Source organism: Corapipo altera, unplaced genomic scaffold, assembly GCF_003945725.1.
Source record: "Corapipo altera isolate COAL_440 unplaced genomic scaffold, ASM394572v1 48b, whole genome shotgun sequence".
Classification (NCBI taxonomy): domain Eukaryota; kingdom Metazoa; phylum Chordata; class Aves; order Passeriformes; family Pipridae; genus Corapipo; species Corapipo altera.
In genome coordinates, this window is record NW_020884884.1 from 3,792,478 (window position 1) to 3,806,415 (window position 13,938).

The window sequence follows — 13,938 nt, forward strand, 5'->3', positions numbered from 1 at the left end:
AACTTGCCAACAACCAGGACCCTCAGGTCCCTTTCTGTGGCACTGCTTTCCAGTGTCTCATTCCACAGTCTGTGTGTAGATCCAGGGTTACCCCATCCGAGGTGCAAATCTGGCACTTTCCCTTGTTGAACTTCATACAGTTGGTGATTGCTCACCTCTCTGATTTGTTGAGATCTCTCTGCAGGGTCTTTCTGCCCTCAAGGGAGTCAACAGTTCCTCACAATTTAGTGTCATCAGCAAACTTAGTATTCCTTCGAGCCCTGCACCCATGTCTTTAATGAAAATGTTGAAGAGAACTGGGCCTAAGACAGAGGAGCCCTGCAGAACCCCGCTAGTGACCTGACTTCAACCTGATGTTTCCCAGTCATGGCTGCCTATCAAAGGAGATATAACCTCTGCTTATATATAGTTTTCTTGTTGAGGGGAAGTAAAGAGGGTCTTTTCAACACTTATAACCTCTCCGTCTTCATCCTGGACTCTAATAACATTCACTGAACTTTACTGCTTGACCTTAGACTGCTGAAACCAATATAATTGATCACTACTGTATTATCTGCTCCCACCTGTATCTAAAACATGTTACACTACTATTTTTTTCATGGAAAGTGTGATACAAGTCCTACACAAACTCCTGTATACTTGTAGGTGTTGATATCCACAGTGAGTAAATTCCATGAAGGAAGATTTTCAGCGTCCTATTCCCTAGAAAATATGTTAAACTGTTTCAGTTTTCAAAGTGCATTAGTAATGGTCCTGTAGATTTTATCATAGCCTCTGTCCCTCAACAGGTTTCAGTGTATACATTGTTTCTAACTTCAAAGGCTACATTTAGATATAATTAGCTATTTCCCCAAGGACTGACATTATGTTTCCCTAAGAGAGTTTAAAAAAACAAACATAGAACTAGGGTTTTTCATTGCACTCATTTCTATTGGATTTTCAGATAGGTTCCCCTGCTATAATCTGCACCCACAGAAACTGGAACAGTCAACTGCAAATTTAGGTTTAATTGAAAAAACCGACAGTACAAGAAATTCAAAGTCTCTTCTGGCTTCTGATGGTATACAGGAGAATTGATGACTGCATTTCAGTTAAGCTCCCTCAGCTTCTTCACTGAAATTTTCCTAGGCAGATACCAAGGATGAGCTAAGAGCAGCAGTATTTAATCATAAAATGAAACATATAAAGTAAATATTTGTATAATACTTCTGTTCAAACTAATCTTATAACAAAATTTAATATATTTATATCACTTTCTCCCTAAAAAGTATCATTAGAACACAGAAATTATCTTTTATATTCTAACTAGCACACAATTTATGCCAAAATTCAGTTCTCAAATTGGTCTCTGCCATTTTAAAAACTGTAGATTTTAAAGTGCTAAACCATTTTATTTCTGTTACAAATTCTCAGACATGCCTGAGAAATGGGTGAATAAGTATGGGGGGGTGTTTCTGAATGTTAGAGATATGATTAATTGAACAAATGGTACCAATTATGTTATATCTATCTTTGATCTAACCTAACATGCATGAGACTTGTATACAGCAAAATCCCAAATACCTGTATCAGCCAAGAGAATTTGGATATATCTGAAGAATGAGGTTTTCCTTTTTGTAGGCAAAATGAATGTGCTTGTTTAGGCTATAAAGGTGAGAAAGAATGGAAAGATGAAACAGGGTATACATTCCCAGTGCCTGAGAAAAGAAAGCTCGGCGTTGCACTGTGCTGCATATTCTGGCAAAGAATTTTGCTTGATAGAAATAGGAATGCATTTGATGTGTTGGAGGAATACGTGAGTTTGTTCAATTCATGTTTCTCTAAATCTTTTCCACAGTTAGTTGATATTGAAATAGCTTCACAAGATATTCCAAAATTCAAACATTCTTAGTATATTATCATAATTATAAGATTAAAACCTCAGTGTGCTATGTACAGCTATTTAGTCAAGATACTAAGATCTCTGGATAATATGCTGTTTGGATAACAGAAAAGAATATGAGAAAACTGAGATTAAAGCCTACATTAATTCTAGGAAATAGTGAGAAGAACTAAAATGTATCAACGGTGTCTGAGATAATACAGCAAAAACAATCCTGAACAAGATATTTCTGCATAGTCCCTAGTCACAGTGCCTCAGTCATATTGTATTTTTTTAAAAATATCCCAAAAAAAAGTAACCCAGAGAAACTAAAGACAATTTAGGAAATGCTCCAAGCTGAGAACAGTTAGACACTAGGAGAGTGCACAGGGAAAGCACCACATGTGCTTACCCCACTCTTCTTCCTGGTGCAGAGGGAAAAATGAGCTAGACCAACCTAATTCTGAAGTTCAAAATAACAAAACAAAACCATTTAGGTTACTGGCATTGGAAGTGATCTGTTGGTTTCCCTGCAGCCAGTGTGAGTCATGTAGGTTGGCTGTTAAAGACACCCCCAGAGCTTTTCCAGAAAACAAAATGGTGATCCTGCAAGCTGTTGAACTTGCAAATGGGAACACTTGTGTGCTGATCTCTACCTGTGAAGTACACTAGTAAAGCTCATTGTGTAAGGAAAGTCATAAATATCCTTTTAAATTTACAGCATGTGGCAAAAGATGATACTCTTGAAATGAAACCGATCAAATAAATATTGTCCTCTGCTTCAGCGCTAAGTGCTTATGAATTGCCTGGTGTGTAAGCACACTTACAACAGATCTGCCACTATGCTGCCTCTAACTACAAAGAGCCAAGAGCACAACGAGGGCAATGAAAAAGGGCTGCCCACCACACAAAGTGGCCTTAATCCTTCCCAAGTGTGCAGATCACATCCTCCTGCTTGCTGCCAGCATTGCCACTGCCCCCTGCTCAGAAGATGGCAGGCACCCTGAGGGTCTGTAATGAGCAAAGGTATATAGGGGTAAGCTACCCTTTACAGCAAGGTCTTTGGGAACTCAAGGATTGTCAGGAACACATATAGACATTGATGTCATGCCCTACAGCTAGGAAAACAATTTAATACAATGTAAGTAGTAGGCCACCGCACAGTAGCCAACATATTCATTCCATCAAAAACAAATTAGAGTTTTTATATTTGAGTAGCATAAATGAACTGATGCATGCAAAGAAACTCAAGTTAAATTAGAGGGAAATAATGCATTGCTGAAAACAAAATTTATTTCTCTAACTTCTAGTAAAATCTGAACTGTGTGCTCTACAATGAAAGGAATTTTATTTACCCTCTAACATTTTCAAAATCAGGACACTTTCTTAAATGACGAAATTTAAAGTAAAATATTGCAGCATCAGTGGAATAATAAATACACATTTACAAGTAAAAATATGTTTGAATTAAAAACAATATACCTGACTACAAATAATTAAGGGTACTGCTGAAGATACCATGATAAAATATATCCAGGCATATTTAAATAATTCATTTCAATACCTTGCATGAGATGAAACATTTATTTTCTTATTGCTATAAAATGATCAAAGGTATCTCAAATATAACTATTTAGGGATTTATTACTTTTCTTTACATACCTCCATCCCCTATAGAAACAAAACAGAACAATTTTTCTCTCAAAAATTAAGGTCTACCTTCTACTGCCTAGTTAGGAGTTTTTGAGATTTTTTTCCCATAAGTCGAGTGCAACTGTGCATATATGCTTAATTTATTAGTACATTTAACCTAATTTTATATGCAGCCATTTGAAAATAAATCACAGTATGTTTGAAGTCTGCTACAAAGTTTGATGCAGTTTGAGATGCAGCATATATTTTATACATAAACAGCTTTGACCTATGCACTCTAAGAGCAAAAGCAGCTATAAGAGCATGTGACTTCTAATAGAAGTTTTTTCAAAGGAGTATTTTTGCCCCTTTCAAAATGTTCTTACCTCTTCTTTTGTCTTTTTTGATATGACTCTTAGCCAGTCTCCAATCATGCTGAGGACAGCTGCAAAGTAAGCAAGTCCAACAAGGATCCAGAACCACACCACTGGCTTATAAAAATCTAGATATTCAATATCTGATCCCCCTGAAAAACAACACAGTTAAAATTAAATCAAACATAATAGTTATAGGTGCAAAGATGGTTTAAAATTAATTTTCCTAGAAAGGTTGCATTTCTTAAAACTTCTGTTTTCTTACCCAGGCAAAAATTCCTAGCAAAATGTTTTGTTGCATTTGAATAACTATAATAAAAATTCATCTTGAAAGTAGAATTTGAAGTATGCAAATTTTAGACAATGATTGCTAATCATTCATAATATTCATAATATTAATAAATAAACTCAAATTGATTCCATTTCTGATATAAACCCTTAAGGTAGAGATCATTGAGGACAGCTTGAGAGAAAGGACTTCCCACCTGCTCCAAATAACCATGCTGTAACAGATTTTAAGTATTACTCTGGCTGTAATGTGTTCATACCCTGAGAAAGCTGTTTTGCAAGGACTTTAAAACATCTCGAACTTTTAGCCTGAGTAAAGAAAGACTAACACTTGCATTAGCAAGTGTCCCTGTTGGGTAGGTAAACATTATCATCTCCATTTTGCAGAGGGAAACCAGGGCAATGGGACTTGAGCTGAACTGATCATACTCAAAAAAATATGGATAAAATAGATGTCAGCTGACAGCAGCTTTTTTGAATCCCACTGCCATAATTACCAGTCACTTCTGTTCAGTGTTAAAGAAAAAAAAGGATAAACTTCTTGTCTGTAATGGGGCTTTCAGGTATCATACAGCTATAGAGAACAGATCTCATCTCCACACAAAAAAGTTATGTTCTTCCAGAGCTCTTGACAATATGAAATAACTCACATTTCACATCTTGCAGTATAATAAAACAGAAGCGTTAAATTTTCAATGCATCTCTGTTACAACAAATAAAATCTGACTTCTGGTTTGTGTTGCTGCAAATAATGGTTTAAGTGCATATCTGCCCACAATTGAAGAGACTCTACAGTAAAACCTTTTCTGACACATAGAAGTAGCCTGTATGGGCACACAACACGTTACTTTATGTATCTGCATCCTATTCTGAAACAGTCAAAGGAAAATATCATGCACCTTGTTACATTAACAAGATTAACTCTCATGGAGAGTAATGCTTTTACCTAGTTTTATTATCACTGAGATTACCTGCAAATAACAAAGAATTTTACAGTTATCTTTGTATGGAAGCCCTCACAGACAGAAATTTTGTTATTTTCATGTCAATTAGACCTTTTCATCAAAATACATCGAGCTGCAATGGTTTACTCAACTATACAAGAGATGAATCCACATTGTGAAAATGGATATGCTTTGACACCCTTGTAATCCCAGGCAAAGGTAGAAGACAGCCAAACACCAGTGGGATGAGTTTGTCACAGCACAGTACAAACAAAACATCAGAAATGAAGTAATTTGTTAACAACATCCATCTCATGTCAATCTAGTAAGAGGATTTTAGGGACGATTCGCCAAAAATTTGTTGTATTTCAGAAAATCATTGATCACCACCATGTCTTTGCTCTGTCAGGGGCTAGTGTTCGGTGGTTCATCTTCTTCAGCTGTTCACACAATGCACAAGAAAGTATCGTAGAAAGCATCCACTTGGTATTTAATTTTTGCCATGTTGTGTTTATAAACTGAAACTGGAACCTAACTCTGCCAGTCTGCGGGAAGAGTTTCCTTCACAGTTTATACTTAATTTATTTGGAGCAAAGTTAATTACTGGGGTAGGAGTTAGGACATACTCATATTCGATCAAGTTTTCTGTACTGTCTGGCCAGGAGATGGCTCCATCTAGCTGTGCCCAAAGGAGTTCAGCTTTCCTAAATTTAAAGGGACAAAAAGTATCCAAAGAAACAATCTAGGATAAGGCTTAGCAGCTAAACCCTTTTAAATGTTGAACTTCTGAATTTCAAGGACTCCTCAGGCGAATTCACAATTTAATCAAATCTCAGGGAGACAGAGAGGGACATACCTAATGTAGTGGAACCATCACACCTAAGGATGTTTGTCCTGAGATAAATACTGTTCCTGTGATGTTCAAACTGCCCTAATGCAGCTACCTGGGAATGTCATTAAATAGGATTTTACTGGTAGGAAAACATGACCAAAGGTCAACTGTACTGAATTCCAAGTAAATGAATTCATTACCTACTGAATTACAATTCATTTAAATTGGTATGAATGTATTTAGGTATGAGTGGGTATAGCTAAATGTACTTATGCTGAAGTACAGCAATAATCCAGTGAGTTTACATGTAACATTATAAAAAGCATACCAATATGATTCGCTATCATCTCTTTTGCAAAGCAAATTGGTTTATGTAGCCCTTTAGGAAGCAGAATGCTGAGAAGGCAGAAGTTGAATTCTGTTGTTTGTTTGGCAAAACAAATTTTGTGGGCTGCGGGACAAAATTTTTTTCCCAGCTTTGTTTAACCTCTACCCAAAATAGGTTACCACCACAATAAAGAAGAAATATCACAACTGGAGCATGCTTACTCTTTAACTAGCAATTTCACTGCCATAATCTGTTACCAAGAGCAGCCACACTTCATTGCCAAGATGTTTTGTGGTAAAGATTTGATCCAAAGTAGCTTGAAATCTATGAGAAATCAAAGAGTTTTCCCATCCATCTTCATCACAGGCTACTATATTGCTGCTACCACCATCCTTATGTTTGCAAAACAACTTCTGAATTATTTGGGATTTTCAACACTTTGGAAAGCATAGGTTGTTCTATGGCCCAGACACATACTCCTTACTGAGGTGAAGAACTCCATTTTACTGAAGAATAGCATTAGAGAATATTTCAGTGGCGCTTTAGGACAGATCCTGCTTCTCAGGTGTACCAATATATATATTTTTACTTATTTATATACATAAAATAAATATCTTTTAAGTAAATAGTTTTATTTACTGTTGCCACTCTTTTCCCCATTCTTTCTACAGCTGACTCAAAATAGAAATATGTAATTATTTTTGTAAAATTGTCTGGCTTTGTTTGCATTTTTGCTTCAAAACTAGGAAAGAATAGAAAGTGCTGTTGATGTTGAGTATCTTAATTCCATACCAGCACAAATTTCTGAGTTATTCAGAAGTTGGCCCTTCAAATCAGGAAATGTCTATGATTTTTCACAAGCAGTAAAAATTAGTCTGGGTGTAAAAATATGATTTAATTCAGTTTTAATTGCAGAATAATGAGTAGCTGTCCATCATGTCTGTTTTGAAATATCTGGCAAACACATTTAATCTACAAATGTCACCTGTCCCACTCCAAAGAAATATGGAGGTTCAGCCCTGCAGCTTGAAAGGAGTTACCTCTGAGGATTGCAGAAAGAGAGACAGAGAAAGGCTAGCTTCTGAGGAGATGCGGAAATGCAGAAGGCTTGGGACAAGATAATATTGCACTGTCTGTGAGGGAGAATGTAAGTAGTCCATAGAAGTCACTTGATGCTACCGAATGGAAAACGGAGAGTTACTTCAGAACACAAAGCATAGGTATAAAACACTCCTTACACACTGTCCTGCACAGACATCAAGCAAGACAGCACTCCAATTTAAGCTTAAAACAGGCTGCATAGTTCACACCAGACAGCCCCTATTATGGACATGAGGTCCTGAGGGAGCAAAGAGCACTTCCAAATGCCTAAAAAAGACACAAAGTCTGTGGGAGAGTGCACAGATCTCTTAGGGGATGCTCCACACACCTCTTGCTCAGCGTGACAGGAATTGATTTCTGTAGAGGCCTTTCTGCCAGTCTGTAGTACCACATGGTGAGAATAGATCAACTGGGCTACTATTGACCACCAGGTGAAGTGTTCCAGTTTGGTCACATTAAATGAGACTAAAATATCTTAGCACTCTACGAACCAGGTCTCAGTCCAACCAATACAGTGCAGACCCAGGTGTCTGTATTACAATGGCCATACATCAGATTCAATCACAGACTGAAACAGTAAAAAAGTAGAAAGTTAAAAATCAGAACTCAAACTAGGAAAACAAAACAAACAACCCCCCCAAAAAAAAAAAAATAACAAAAGAGTTGGAATACATTTTTAAAGTAAGACCTGTACAATTCTGTGATCTGTTTAACTGGATCAATTGAGAAATAATCTTATGTCGTCATTATACACCACTGTGAAACAGACTATTGATGTGCTGTTTATATTTCTGCCCTCTACTTAATTCAGTCAAGTTTTGGACATGTCACCTAATTTAGATTAGAAATATTTGACTAAACTTTCCAAACTGCTCTGCAAGTTAAAGGATTTATCTGTACATTTGAACAACGTCATCATTTGTGCATATATTCATGTGCCTCAGTGTTAACTTTAGTACCCAATAATATCTTTCATTGTAATAAAAAATGACACATTGACATGGAAAGATTTTTTTTTCTCTTTCACAAGATATTCATAGTTTTGGCTGGATTTTCCTTTGTCATGTTCAAGTCAATGGCTTCTCTTGAAAACAAGAAAAGGGATGTTTGACTATGTCCTGATTTTCATACAACAGTGCAGGTTATAATACAGTTTTTCTTTTTTTCATGAAAAGCTACACTAAGCTTTCTTTAATTAAAAAAAATTTCTCCATAATAAAAAGTTCAGCCACTCCCAAAATTAGAAAAATCAATTTCATAAGAGAGAGGAACATTTAGTTTATTTTTGGGGGGGAATACAGTTCATATATTTTCTTGAAATGCACTACAAGGCCTCTTTTCTCTCCCTGCATGAACTATGAGTGATCAGTCTTTTATGTTTGCCTTAAGGCATCTTGCTGATGGAAACCACAGCTGATGGAAACCACAGCTGAAATTTCCACAGGCTCCAAATAACAACTTAGACTCTGACTACCAAAGGGGATGTTTTGGCATTCTAGTTTCTGGGAACACAGTACATGATCTCATGTACAAATGAGAAGAAACTTTTCAAAAAATTTTGGAGAACTACAAGAATTTCTAATATGACAATCTACACTACAGCCTTTAACACCATTATGTTCCTGAATCCCAAGTTCTTCTGTTGGCTCTCTTTTGGTACAGCTTTTCAGAAACACACTCTCCTTTGCCTCCTAAAAGTTCTTCAGGGTTTCTCTTCATCTCTTACCTGTAGTAGTGCCAGAAAGCAGCAAATTCCATGATCGTGAAAAATGACAGATATGGCAAGAAATATTTCTTTAAACCCCAATACCTATGTCAACGCAACCGTGAGATTTATATGTAGGGCTTGCAAACTTATGTTTTTTCTCTCTGAGATGACAGTTCCCAGAAAAAAGGAGATTATTTGAAAGTTTTAAACTATATAGGAATTTTTGATTTTTGAGGGAACTTCATGAGCCAAAACTGACAATTATTTATGAATTATCATGTGGACCTTCGGTGTGCTAAAAGAATTGCCATTTTGATTTTTATTGCTAAGGGTACACTCCACTATAATTGCAAATTAGAATATCACTACCCACCACCACACTTCAGATTTAACTGGAATTCTGTGGAATCCAATGTGAGGATTTTTTCCAAATGCATTGCACCTAGGCACTAAGTGGACTGAAGCACAATTCTGTCTGCTACATGATGAACTGAGACCGCCATGCTCAAGAAGCACAATTTCAGATACAGTACCCACATTCTATCACGACAACCTCTCCCACATCCTTATAGAGCATTCCATGCCTTAACTCTACGTGTTTCTCCCCTGTTTATAGACTCAGCTTTCCACAGCTTCAAGGAGAATGCTCTAGACAAAGCCTACCACCAGATATCAGTGGCCCTTTGTGTCCACACAGTAGTTTTGACTTACCTAAAGGAAAAACAAGCAACCCAAAAATCATAAAGAAAACTTAGTAATTTGTTAGAGTACAAAAGATTCTGCATATTTCCTCAAAATTAATAAGGAAGCCTAGCCCTTAGGACAAATTCTCTCAGCTGTATTGAGAACTTGCAATGTCAGTTCTTTTCAAATAGCTTAGTGCTTATACACACAGTGACTGTAAGCTTCCACCACGCAAAGCACATTCAATTAATATCTTACCTATTTTTCAGAATTTTTATTTAACCAGCCATGTTAAATAATGAGAAAAGAAGTGGACCTTTCTGAAAAATCCTTCAAACCACTGGCCATAAACTATATTAGTCCGCCCAAAGATGATAATATTGTCAACTTCACCTCTGACAAAATATAGTCCAGTGGCAACATTAATCTCCCAGTTAGGATGGAGTCAGCATCTAACCCTGTTTTCTTGAGCATTATTTCTGTGAGTACAAGTTCCATTCCCATATACTGAAACATTGCAGTTCAAATGCCAGTCTTACGCATGTTACTCAAAGAAAATAGAAAACATTCATGATACTTTGAAATAATGGATTTTAAAATAAATAAAAAAATGTAGCAAGTGAACCATAAAAGGCCATCAGCTATAGAACAATATAATTCATGGACATTCTGTAGAAAGTGTTTCCTGGTAAAATTAAAAAGTGGACGTGATGTAGGAACAAATTATGATAACAAGTGGCCTACAAATAGAAAAGTTATGGAAATACATACTGGGAGTAATGATGAATGTACGCAGTGTTCTCATTAGAGCCAAGTGGGCATTTCACATAATGCTTTACAGTAAATATAACTAGGTCTTCATAGGTCTATCATTTTTATTCCCTGACATACATGTACCCTTCAGGAATGAAAGTCTAAAACACCCAGACTCTTGACTTGGAAATACCATAAATTTTTTATTTGATGCTAGTTAGTATCTGATCAGAATCACAAAATCCTGAAGACAGAATTAAAATAAGAAAAAGAATATGCAAAATAAAAGGGAAAGGGAGAAATCAGTGACACACAACAAAAAAAATGAACATCAGAAATAACTATTTAAAATTCAAATAAATTTGATTTGCTATTTTACAGCTCAATTCTATAATTTACAAGAATCTTTGGCAACTTCTCATGCAACCTTCATTTTTAGAATGCTTTCATAGCTTAGTATCTTCAACAATAACTGAATTTCCTCCCATTTTACCCAGATCATTTATGACTCTTGGGGGTGGCCCTGTGCTGGATTTGATGATCCCTGTGGGTCCCTTACAACTCAATGCATTCTGTGATTCTGTGAATATGTCAAACAGCTCAGATACTTCAGAGGTCCTTGTTGGGCTTCAACAACCTTCTGCCAGCAACAAGACCAGTCACATAACTGCCATAAGGCAAAACTTCATGCAAGTTTATAAGAGGAGTTACCCAGTTTGAGACCCTCAGCTTGGTACACTTTGACTCATGCAACAGCTGTGAGTACAGATGAGGCACAGGATGAGCCCGCAGCACGTAGATGTCAATCATAAATGCTACATTCCAGGAGAGTAGCTGTGGACAGCAGCCCAGCACTTCTGTCCTTCTCAGCCACCTCTGCCTTGCACAGAGTTCAGAGGTGGGAGAGGTGTTTCACGCAAGAGAGTTGATGGTGCCACACAAGCAGAAGCATCAAATCAGGCTGAAGAAAGCAAGTCTCAGACTCAAAGCACAAAGCTCTGACTTTCTGATCCTCACCTCTACACATCACTGACTTTGATCTACATGCTATCTCAACAGAGACAGCATACACAGTTATTTGCAACCAATCCAGGTTAATAGAACCATAAAAGTTGGACACGTTATCTGTGAATTGTGCTAAACCTTCTTCTCACATTACAAAACACACATGGGACAAACACATACTGACAAAAAAAAATCCCCAAAGCAGGATCCAGACACTTCAATGACAGAAACAGATTTCTGGAACATTTTGAAAGAAAGGGAGGCACACAAAAACTATATCATATAACTTTACAGGGTGAGACATTTTTAGTAACTCCAGCTGAAAAGATATTCATCTTAAAATACTGTATTTATTCTTGGACTTCATTATCTGTAAGAACAAAATTTAAAAAAAAACTATCTAAAAATTAAGCTTCTAACAGTATAGGAGGAGAATAAACACAGTATGCAAAAACAGGCACCATGACTTTCATTGTCCCACCTCCCATCCCTAGACTGCCACATCAACCAAAATGAGGGTAGGTCCTGTTACATGCACTGACACAAGAATGATAAAGGATAAAACTGGGAGACAGGCACCAGAAGAGAGGCATGTCTGTCCCAAAAATAAGACCAAAAATGCAGAATATATATCACTGTGCAAAATATTATAAGATAAAAAGTTACGAGAAAATCTTACCTGCAACATAGTCACCAAATCCGATGGTAGTTAAAGTGATAACCACAAAGTAAATTGCATCTAGTGTGTTCCAGCCTTCTATGTGCTTGAATATAACTGCGGGAAGAGCAACAAACAGCACGCAGCCAAACAGTATGAATATTATTGTGGAAATTATGCGAATCTTTGTCTGACTCACATTCCATTTCTGGAAATAGAAGGGGAAAGAGAAGAAATCCATGGTTAATAAAACTGCACATAAGTCCACATAAATACCCATCCATCACCCCTGGTGTTAACTGCATTGCTCTAGAAGACAGTGCATTATAACTCTCAAACAGGAAAATCCAAACAAGATTTTGTTTTTGAAGAGATTTCAAAGCAAACATGACTATCCTAGGATAGTCATACTGTGGCCACATTTGTGTTCTGGGTGAGTGGCATGTATGGCATTAATTAATATTAACAGCTGATCATGCTAAAGTTTTGAGGGGGGTCTAGATATTCAAGTGACCTTCAAGCAGTGCAGGCACCTGTAATATCTCTACTTCTGTGCATCCACAAATAAGCAAACAAATAAGGTGACTTTTAACCATACAGTTCTCTCTAGTCAAGTAATTGGCTAAACACAACCATAGAAAACAGAACTGGAAGTGATGTAAGAGATCACCTTTTCCAAACCTGGTCCAAGACAAAAACAACCCCACTTAAGCCACTGCAAACACATTACTGGCCAGACATGTGATTGTGTTTAATTGCTCTTGTCATTTGAGAGTTTCCAACGTATAACTTTCATCTCAGCTCCTTCAGTTTAAGTATATTATTTATGATCTTATCCAAGGCAAATCAAAAGATCGCTAGTTTTGTCTTTCCAGCAAACTTTCACAGGTGTTTTCTTTCAGTCATATGTTCTTTAGTCCTAGTAAATTAATTTCTTTGTTTTTCTTCCCCTTTCAATTTTTGTTGTTATTATTTGGCATGAGCAAACTATCCCATGTCTCACTAAGTGTTGTACTAAAAACTAGATATGAAAAAAATAGCACAAAATAGAGTGGAAGGATCGTTTCTTATGTTTTGCCTATTATTATATTTACTTTCCTATTTATACTTTCAACTGTGATGTAGATTTTTCCACAGCAATAAGACATTAACCCATATGAGCCCCTAGAGTCTGCAGAAAGTTTCCATAAAATTGCACCTATACATCTGTAATTTACATATAATTGAATATTTTATTATTCTTTCCAATAGTACTTTGAATTTGTCCTTGAATTTCAACCTATCTATTCAGACTTCTTTTCAAAATTTTTAAGATAATTTTGAATGCTAATTCTGTCTTCCACCTTCTAGTTCTCTCCTCATCTTGAGATAATCTGTAGATTTAACGAACCAAGTTGTTAAGGTACTGTGTTGGCTACTAATATTTTCTTCTAAACTGGACCAAATCTAGAACAGACTACTGCATAGTCCCATTTGACATGGCCAACCAATTTAACATTTTACAAAAAAAGTTTTCCATCCATCCAATGCATACTGGTTCAGCTTAAAAGAAGGGAATATATAAACACAGAAACTTCCACAAAAATAGGTCAAAAATGAAATCAGATTGTTCACGGTGAAGATTTTCTTGGTTTTAAGTTTTAATGGAAATTGTATTTTACAGTCAACATGACCAAGGTCAAGCTGCTGTAACCCAAATCACGGTAGCAGTTTGGGTTATGGCAACGTAAAATTCCCTGCTCTGACACATCAGCACCTTCCAGTTTCTTA

General features: G+C 36.4%; 1 protein-coding gene across 6 annotated transcripts in view; it reads right to left on the minus strand.

The window, feature by feature from the left end:
• The window catches only part of KCNK2 (potassium two pore domain channel subfamily K member 2), a 109,429-nt gene that overhangs the window by 14,425 nt on the left and 81,066 nt on the right, over nucleotides 1-13,938 (minus strand). For all 6 annotated transcript variants that reach the window (XM_027641672.1, XM_027641676.1, XM_027641675.1 and 3 more), the window contains 2 exons: nucleotides 12,190-12,376; nucleotides 3,880-4,019 (listed from right to left, as the gene is read on the minus strand). In XM_027641672.1, coding sequence (XP_027497473.1) covers nucleotides 3,880-4,019; nucleotides 12,190-12,376 — 327 coding nt within the window. The remainder of the gene's footprint in view (nucleotides 1-3,879; nucleotides 4,020-12,189; nucleotides 12,377-13,938) is intronic.